Source organism: Plasmodium inui (assembly GCF_000524495.1).
Source record: "Plasmodium inui San Antonio 1 unplaced genomic scaffold supercont1.80, whole genome shotgun sequence".
NCBI classification, from domain to species: domain Eukaryota; phylum Apicomplexa; class Aconoidasida; order Haemosporida; family Plasmodiidae; genus Plasmodium; species Plasmodium inui.
This window is the reverse complement of record NW_008481914.1, coordinates 7,237-17,115: the sequence shown is the minus strand read 5'-3', so window position 1 is coordinate 17,115 and position 9,879 is coordinate 7,237. Positions and strand designations below refer to the sequence as shown.

The 9,879-nt window shown below is 40.6% G+C and overlaps 2 protein-coding genes across 2 annotated transcripts; both read right to left on the bottom strand.

Annotated features, from left to right (window-relative positions):
* Positions 1–1,657: 1,657 nt before the first annotated feature.
* On the bottom strand, positions 1,658–3,172 carry C922_05485 (hypothetical protein; the record flags this gene model as incomplete). Its single annotated transcript, XM_008821056.1, has 1 exon — positions 1,658–3,172. One exon carries the CDS (start codon positions 3,170–3,172, stop codon positions 1,658–1,660), a length of 1,515 nt encoding a protein of 504 aa, XP_008819278.1.
* A 4,441-nt stretch (positions 3,173–7,613) lies between these two features.
* On the bottom strand, positions 7,614–7,817 carry C922_05484 (hypothetical protein; the record flags this gene model as incomplete). The annotated part of the gene is made up of 1 exon (XM_008821055.1): positions 7,614–7,817. One exon carries the CDS (start codon positions 7,815–7,817, stop codon positions 7,614–7,616), a length of 204 nt encoding a protein of 67 aa, XP_008819277.1.
* Positions 7,818–9,879: the final 2,062 nt, after the last annotated feature.

Here is a 9,879-nt window from a genome sequence, read left to right as displayed (position 1 = left end):
GGGCAAAATTGCAATGCGGAACCCATGTGAGAAGCAACTAAACAATTGCTACTCATCATCTGTGGAACCTATCTGAAGGCCGCGAAATATTTCATCTACCATTATATGCCCCATTCATCTCGAATGTAGGGGTAGACAAATTTTCCGCAACATCCAATGTAGAGGAGAGGCCTAAATGGAGAATGTTGAATTTTTTATATGTAATAATCCTGCCAAAATGCTCCTGAGAATAGTCCATTTCTTTGTCCTGTTAAATATTCGTTATACATAACAGCCTAGACACATACGGAAGAAGTCGAGAAACATTATTCTCCATCTGTTTTATTTACTGATAAGCATGGCATATCGCATTCTATATTCCCCTGCACCTACAAAATTGGGCAACACTCTTCTATCGGACACACGGAGACGTGGAATTTATAGAAAATGCTTAACTCCACCCGGAGGGTTCTGCACGAAACAGGACACAACCAACTCAAGACATCGCAGTACGAATCACACATTGATAAAATATCCTTAGAGAGAAAATCATGAGTTGACAGTAGAAAAAGAAACAGAGCAAGCACATATAAGTACCATAGCATTCTCGAAGTGCAGGATGTGGACTCCTTACATATCAGATCAGTCTGCCGTAAAGTTGTAATTACGAAACCGCCTATCATACATTTATGAAGGTAAATAGAAGTTATGCCATTCTTTTACCATATCTATTTCTCCAATGAGAGAACAATTAATGTATGTTTTACTGATAGAATTGAGGGCCTTCCTAGTAGGATGGAAAAAGGAGGAACTTTCTGCTTATATCTTTGCGAAACGGGATTCATCAAATTTGACACGGAAAAGGAACATTTAGAAATAGGGTATTTTAGGGACAGGCCTGTCTTTCCCTAAGTAGTGATCATTATATAACCCATCAGAAAGGATACCACCGATTTTGTCAGCATCCCTGTTTCATCCTACCAGCATATATATATATATTATGGTAACCGCTGAATTATATCGAAATATTTTAAATCACAGTGTGTCCCCTTCTTTCCGATAGGACAAAGCAAAACAAATAGATAAAACAACAACTCCCCTAAGTCCGAAATCGGACTCCTCCGGGTTGTTTATGGATCACTCTGTTGGTACCACTCCTTATAAGGAAGGGACATCCCAACACAGACGACGTCAAAGAAGACTTATTCGATAGACTCACTCTAGGATCAATCCATATTAGACAAAGACCCTTCCTCACATATAATTATGGGGTTAGAAGGTGTCAATCCACTATCTGACTTGGGACAATCTAAGTCCTCTAACAACCAGACAGTGGCTACTTCACTAATAATTAACACACAACAAGACTAATAAAACGGAAGAAGGTACACATATTAACACAATGTAGACTTTATCTGGAACCACTTGAAGACATAACATATTCTTTGGGGCATGACTAACATATGGAAGTAGGGTAATCATATACAGGACATAAGTCCTTAGTTCCCCCAGGGGCACACATAGGTGTTGGTTGAACGTTTTAAGCGGTGTTACGAATGTTTTTGGGACGGAGTCCATAATAGTATGGGTCATTTCTCAGCCCTGAACCCTAAACCTTGAACCTAAACACTTGTCCGCCGCCGTAACCTTTCTGGGTTAGTTATCTCTAATAGCCCCCTTATCTATAACCCACCTCATATTTCATCCTGTCTCTTGAAGGTTTGACTCTTCTCTTTGGCCTCCTCCTACCCTTAAAGATTCTCCATAAACCATAACAGCTACTCACTATCAGACAGATTACAACCACTACCCCTCCTATTAACGGCCAATGGCTCAATAATCTGGAAATGAAGTCTTCGGTCGTTTCCGATTTTGCTCCTTTCTCTGTTGAATCCACTGAGCTGGGACCTTTTGGAGTCTCCACCTCCTTCCCAGTCGTCCCCGAAACCTGTGTAAACGAATCGTTCAATAGCCTGCCCCCCGAAACTAAACCCTTCAACTTTTCCTCATGTTCCTTACGTGGGCGCTCGGAAGCGAGAATATGTGTTCCGGAGTCGCTCGGTAAGATGGAATTCTTTTGAGCCCCCCCCTCATCCGAATCTTGCGGAAGGTTGGTCGACAATTGCTGGGTCATATCTTCTTGATCGGACTGACTTGCTCTTTCTTCTCGGTCACCATCAACGCACTCTTCTGACGTGGGCCCTAACAGAACTACGACCTCCCTCTCCTTCCCCCTGGCCTCATTTTCATCTGCTAAGCGCTTGGCAGCTTCCACGACTTCTGGTCTATCTAGGACGTCTAATGTCCCTTCCCTTGTTATTAAAACTTGTGCCCTGTCTCCTTTGGATGAACCCTCACTACAAATCTCTTGTTCGTCCTTAAAATAACAATATTGTCCCCCTCCGGGTCCTTCACTATCTAAATCTGACTTTATCCAATAAGTCAATCTATAAGGCCCACACTCTTCGCACAGTTGCTTCAGTGAAAAGTAAATACTCAAGATTAATGCTATTGACGCCTCTTGACAACCGTCATATCCACCCGTCCTTGAACACGCGGTCTGTCTATTCTTTCTTCTATCACTTGTGGGGTTTATCCACATCTCCCAGCTGCTCCTTGGGAATTCTAAAGCCATATCGACTGTACTACACATCCGTCCCCTTCGTTGAAAAATTTTGTCCTTTCCCGCTCTCCCTTCTATCAATCCTGTTATTATACACATTATCACGAATAATATTCTCCTACCTGACTCAACCTCATCCAGGGGGGCCATTGATGCTTGCTGCCGTCCCTCAAAGCTCTGCCATTCCTCCCTTGTCCAGATTAGGGTTTTGTGCGCTTCCGCCTGGCTTGAGACGAGTACGGCACTCAGTTTTTCTAAAACCTTGTGTATGAAATCCCCCCAAGTTAGTTTCTCAGATTCTTTATGAGTCTGGAGACCCGTTGTTGCGTCCTCATTGAACCCGTCCCGGTCCCATTTATAAAGGGAACTTTTCAATAACTTGTTGGTGACCCACTGATCCAGTTGCCCCCACCTTGAACTTCCTGAAGCAGTAAGTCTTGGATAGCAATATTTTTTGCTCGATGAACATTGCCCACCTGTGGCTTTGGGGGCTGGATATCCCCATTTCCTGTTGCTGTCCTCGCTCCAAGAAGTTAATTTCCATTCTACTGCTGCCCCTGAGACTGACATTCTCGGGGATGACGTCTGCTTAATTGCGGGTTAAGATTATTATTATGCTTCTTTCATTGGTCTTAATGTTTCTGTCAGAAAGAAACGTTTACTCAAACCTCCTGCCGAATTCTCTGGAAAGAGGACAATACAGGGAGATTTATCTGCTCGGATGCGCTATCCCTGTCGTTTATTATCGGGTTAAAGAAATCCTTTCGGAGAGGATCTTGGGTTGAAGCCTTCTTCTTATTTCTGTCTTGACGTGCTCCTTTAGCTAAAACGGGTCTGGGGTGTTACTTGTGGGGAGTTGTTGCCCTGTCTTGGGGTGTTCTGCATTCATGGCGCTCTTAGATTGATCCATTGCATTCCTGAGTTGGTAACTGTTTCTTTGGACGGGTAGTCTTATTTCAATTTCCCTTTTCCTGTTTCTCGGGGTTATCCTCCCTTATCATCTCCTCTTCCCGATTCACTAACTATGACAATTGCCCCTGCTTTAATGTTGGTTTTTTAACTCTGTGCTTCTTTGTTAGTTATCGAATCCTATGCAGCTGGTATCTTGGTCCAGATCATTCGCACAAATTAGAATAAAGTTGGGCCAATTCTGCTGAGTCGCTGCTCAACTTGTGTCTGCCTGTTGGTGACTCCTGCTTTTTGGTTGGCGGTTTGACTCTTTCCCCATTTACTCTTCCTTCCTGGATGGTTATAATTTCCTTCAGCTACTCCCTGTATATTGAGAAGTTAATCTCAGTGCGGTAAGATTCCCTTACTCGTAAACTTTTGAGAGGTCATATGCCTTCAGCTGCCTTTAACGACATCAGCGGGTGTGTGGTCTGATACGAGGATGTCTATTAATTTGTGTGAAGAATACTTAGAGATAGGCCCCATTCTTATGTCTAAACAATAGAAACCTATCCTTTGGGTGATTTCTATAACTTATTCTCAGACTCCCCTTTCAGAGGAAACAAAACCCTGCTCACTATATTCTGCGCGGACGTTAATTGCTCTGACTTTTCCTGAATTGCCTCACTTACTTCACTGAACTACTCTTCTCTGGTCTACCACTCCCTCTACTGACTAAAGGCTTTTTCTGTAAGCTAACTCTATTCTTATACATGTAACGTCCTGTAGATGAGTCGCCTTCGGCGTTATGTTCCCACAGGTTTGCGACTAATAGGTCCTCTCCTATGTTTCTTCAGTTACTTACTGTTGTTAGATACTTAGGCGTCGTAGGAATTTGTTGACGAATTTACTCGAAGGTCCTACGGCCACTTACAGCTCCTACTTAGTCGAGACTCCGGTTTCTCCTGAGGAGAATTCTTCCTGTTTGGGCCGTAAATCCTATCACCGCTTTGCTCTTAGCTTACTCGACTCAGATACTAACTTGCTAGTCCTCTTTTCTTGCTTTTTAGTCTCCTTCTCTTTTTTCTCACTGCTTTCCTTGACCCCGTTTCCTGGGGATGAGGATTCTAATTGCTCCTTCCTGGGTGTTCATTTATTAATTCATCTCACTCTTCGAACTTCATCTCATTTATTGGTACTGTTGAAAACATCATCATCTCTGACGACTCCTAAAGAGTTTCTTGGACGATTTGTCCTGATCCCTGACACGCTCTCTTATTCTTTTTTCCTTGATTCTCCTCTTTTCTTTATATATTCCAGATGAACTATGGCGCCCTGAGGAGCTGCTGCTTTCCTACGAGCTTCTTGGTGGATGGAGAAGGAACTTAGTCTACTTCTCTCATAAGAACTCCTTGACAGGGATGTCAGAACTTCCTGTTCTCCGGGTTAGTTGACAAGAAAGAGTTCCTCTGCTATATTAGCATTCTCCTCTTCCCTTAAGCTCTTATTTCTCTCCCCCTCGGGGCCTGGATTTTTCGAGAAGTTTTTCTTTATTTCCATTGCCTCAGGGAGTCAGAATTCTATTTGGGCACATAGATCTTCTTGGAGCCCCCTGGTGTATTTTGAATCAACTCGTTCTTCGGGACATATTACTTTGGCTAATTCTGAGACTTCAGATGTTATATGGATAATCATGAAAAGGAATTAGATTGGTCCAGTCGCTTACTGAGGGAACACCTCCTTAGGCACCTTTGCTATTTGAGATGGGCTCTGATCTACACGTTATTTTCTTCGCGGTCGAATTCCGGAGTCGGGTTGTTTTGTAAATATATCATTAAAACTTACTTTTGTCTGTCGCAGAAACTTATTGGGGGGTTCCAGTGTCCTGAGATAGCCAAATTTCGCTTCTTTGCTGTTCCTTTAGTTATAATATTATTAGGGAACCCTTCAGGCTTCTGCGTGACTGAGAATGTCTCCTCCTTGGCTTGGCTTGTTTTATAGTAAATTTTTGGAATCTAAGAAAGGAGGTGCGAAGGTCTCAGTTCGATATGTTGAGGGGAAACTTCCTAATCAATTTAAGGGCTATTTAGGTCCAAATTGGATGCTTCTCTAGATTACACGACACATCCCTAGGGGAGAGATGCTCTCAAGGCTATTCAGGAGATACTGTCCCCTCCTATGCGTTGTAGTTGGTCTGGATCATGATTCTTTCTGTATTGCTTTGTTTAAAGCCTCCATGTCTGTTTTCCTTCCTTTCATGTTCCACACCTTATCATTCTTGATACTTCCTCTTAATCTGTTTATTAACCTCCTTTAAATCTAGGTCCCCCTATGGTATTTGGAGGGAAGGGCGCGGACTAGGGGGGTTTCTGGGAGATGTCTAAGGACTAAGTCCTCGGGTAATATCTTACGGTTGTAGTTGACCCTCACTTCCGCTGTTACTTCAATGGATCCTCTCCTTCTTTAGTTTCTTGTCTGATTCCTTTTATCTTTTGGGGGAAAGAAAAATGGATGCTCCTTGGCTTTTCTTTTTTGATGCCCTTATTCTGGCTCACTCTCTAGTCCTCCTGTGGTACCTGCACATGCTCTAGTCAGCTTGATATCTTCTGTGTCACCCCTGATATTCTCCTGAGCTCAGCAATAATTTGTCTCATGTCCTTTGGGGGATGGGCCGAGATATTTCCCATCTTTGGTGTTGCCGGTGGTTAGTTAAGCCCTCTGCCGGTAAGCCCCCGTAGACATGCTGCGGTAGGAGTTGTATTTGTTCCGCGTTGCCTGGGGTAGAAGAGAAATTTAGCCCCCGAGTCCTGGTTTGAGGGTTACCTATTACAGGTGTCAGGCATATTTGGGATTAGTTGTCTTTATTTTTTCTCGTAATGCTGTTTATCCTCTAATATTATAATTCTTTCTCTGTTTCTTTATCACTTCAAAGATGGTGACTCAATATTCTGTAGCCTCCGCCCTCCTATAGTTTCATTCCTAGTTTTCCTGGAACATTGTCTGAGGAGTCAGGGCATTTTATTTTGATTTCTGGGTCGCGGAATTAACTTACTCGACCTGGCGCGATTTCAAATTAGAATAACTTGATCATATGTCATCTTCCGATGTTGACACCTTTATCTCCCTTACTCATTTTTGGTGTTTCCGTCTTACTCTTCTGATTTTTTTTATTCTTCTCCTCTTTGCCCTCAGGAGTTATCATTATCTCATACTCCCAGGCTTCCGTCGATTGCCTCTCGGTGAGATGCTGGGATTCCTGTGGTTACTTGTTCATTCCTTAGGGGATTACTGGGATCTCTTCCTTATTCATAACTAGGATTAGTACTCTCGGCATCTTCTCTAATTAGGGGCACGGAATATTCCCACCTCCTACTTTTTTAAGGTATTTTCCCTGTTTTTATTACGGAGTAGAATCTTACCCTCAGGAATCTGAATCATCTTCTCTGGTACTACTATCATTGCCTGCCCTGACAGGCGGTATTCTCTTGTGTAGCAGTTTCTACTGCCTCGTCTCTACTGTTAGATCCTTTCTTTCTCTTCGCAACTTCAGACAGTAGGCACGGTGTATTTTTAATATGGAGTTGTCATCTGCTTCTCCGATTACTGAACTTGTGTTTCTGGAAGGGGAAGGGCGGGATTCATGTATCCTTTACTTTTGAGGGAGCTTTAACTATGCCCCGCCCTAATCCTCTGGGATTTGTATTATTCAGGGACTACTCACTTTCTTCGCTCCCTTTACGCCTCTTCTTCGTTAAGGACTCTTCTATTGGCTGCCGACTTATAAGGGCTTCGCACCTCCTTTTGTTATATGAGTCCGTGGGGGGCCTATCAACCAAGGTGAATCTAATCTTCCCCTTTTATCTTATAGTGGTTTGTTCTCGTCTGAGGCAGCCTGTCCATTAGGAATTTTACTCGGGTTGGGGAATACATTATATTATCACTCCAGTGGGATAGTACCTGCCGATTACTGTTCCAGGCTTCTCTGGTTTGTTGGTGTTTTCTGTAAGAAGAATCTTCTCTTGCCTGTTTAGGTTACTGGATTGCTTGTCATCCCGTTTTGGATGCTGTTTTTTCTATAGCCTTTGCTTCCCTGTGCGGCATACGCTGTTTCTGAAATACGTATTTAGCGGGTTGCTGTCTTGGTCCTTGCCTTTATTAACGCAGCCGTTGCCTCTATAATCCTGTTCATCATTCGTTGTCTTTGACCTAATAGTTCCTTGATATCAATGGTTTCGTCATCCGTTGCCTCTGTATTGTGTTCTGCCTTTATTATAAAAGGTAAATAGTACCCCATAGCATTTGCATATTTCTGCTTTATTGCACTCATAGCACTTTTCACAGAGAGGCGTGGACACATTTAAACGCTATAAGTGCCCTCTGATTTGGATGCAATATACAATTAAAATTTAGTATTAAATTAGAAGTCATATTATACCAGTTCAAATTCAACAATATATTACTCCCTCTATATATGTATAGATAAAACACGTCATGCACAATGAGGTAATTTTGGGGGGCACATTTTTTTGCCAAATCAACAATGCTCTCATCTGAATCTGCATCTACTAGTAACTATGTTCTGTTTTTGCGTAAAAATGTGTACCATCCGTATCATCCTTCTTCCTTCTGGTTGTGTCCTTCGATAGTTCCCCTTTGATTGACGCTTGAGGGGCATCATAATTCACGAGGTTAACACTTTCTATCTCTATGACTCATGAACTAATTCCACATATAAAAGGGAGGAAAGATACATATATGTATGTATATGCTTGAGTATATATATGTTCTATGCTAAGGTGTAAAAAGCTGAAAAACACATACGCTGTTATCGATCGATGATAGCAATGTATAGAGATATGATAATTACGTGTATTCCATTCGCTACCATTTTTCTTAGATGTTTAGAAATTCATGCACCATCATTTCACAGCGATAATGTGAATTCCCTTAGAGCTTCCAAAGGAAGAATGCTGTATGTTCCTTCCTAATTTACTATAATTAACGATATGAAAAATAGAAAACGTCGTTATACCTACATGTATATCTGTTATTCCTAGTGTTTTTTCATAGATGTCCACAAATTCTATAGGTGTCAAATAAATGTGAGGACCTTGGGAACGCATTATAAAATTGCAATCTTTCATTACTCTCCTATCCAACAAAGACATTTAAAATCTAAATTACGTAATACAAAAATATCGCAGAAACCGTAATTACCATAAGGAAAGAGTGCCATCATAACAATAAATATTACATAAAGAATTCTTTCCATCCACATATGCAAAGGTATGTATGCATATAATTATAAAAATCGATATTTTTCCTAAATAGTTACGTCGTCCATTATGTGGTCAGTGCTGCAGGCAGTGCCACAAAGATTTGACAATATATACTTAGGACCGTTACAACGGAAAACATAAGAAGAAAGTACTTCAAAGGAGAGTTACAAAAAAGCAAATAATTCAGAATTTAAGTAATGTGTAGCAATATATTAGATTTTTCAAGGATCTGTTCGAGGATATTCTTAGTCCTTTGTGTTATTCAGTTTTTCTTTGTCTCAGTTCATATATGATGAGAGGAAGGCATATAGTAATTCTGTTTTATGACCCTTAATAATACATCCATTTATGTACTATATAATATAAAATAGAAACGTGCATATAAAGGTGCCTATCTAATACAAATCTTATAAATAAAAGACGAATTTTGCCAAAGGTGATGCATACAAGATTTGCTTCATCCATATACATAATATTACTTCTCTGTTTCAATATTTTGGCAGTTGATAATATATTCCCGCAGCCGTACTATACTTATAATTAACGCTATATCACCTAACCTATTCTTAGGTCTCATAAATTACGATGAATTCCCTAATATAATGTCATGCATTAGAACACAATATATCACTGTATAAATACTTTTAATAAAAAACACATCAGGGAACAGCCTGAGCTGTGTACATTTCATATATTATTGGGTGAATCAGATCATACAATATTGAGGTAACAACTCCCCAAATAAATGAACTCTGTGAGAAAGTGTACTACCTCGCGCACACGACGCAAATAATGGGCAAAGGATTGAAAATAAATAATTAATTACTAATACCGTAACATTACAAAATATACGTCAACTGTAATTAACGGAATATAGGATTCCAGTGGAAGAAAAAAAAAACTTACATTTATTTAAAAACACAATTTTTAATTTACTGCCCACGGCATAAAAAAAAAAAATGCAGTACGCGCAAAATAAAATGTAAAAGCGACGAATAATTTTTAGTGAAAATCGCTGTAAAAAAATTTTTCTCCGGAATTCATTCTATTTATATGACACCGCCACTATGAAATGATTTTCAACTACTATTTTTCCGGGTGATACATAAT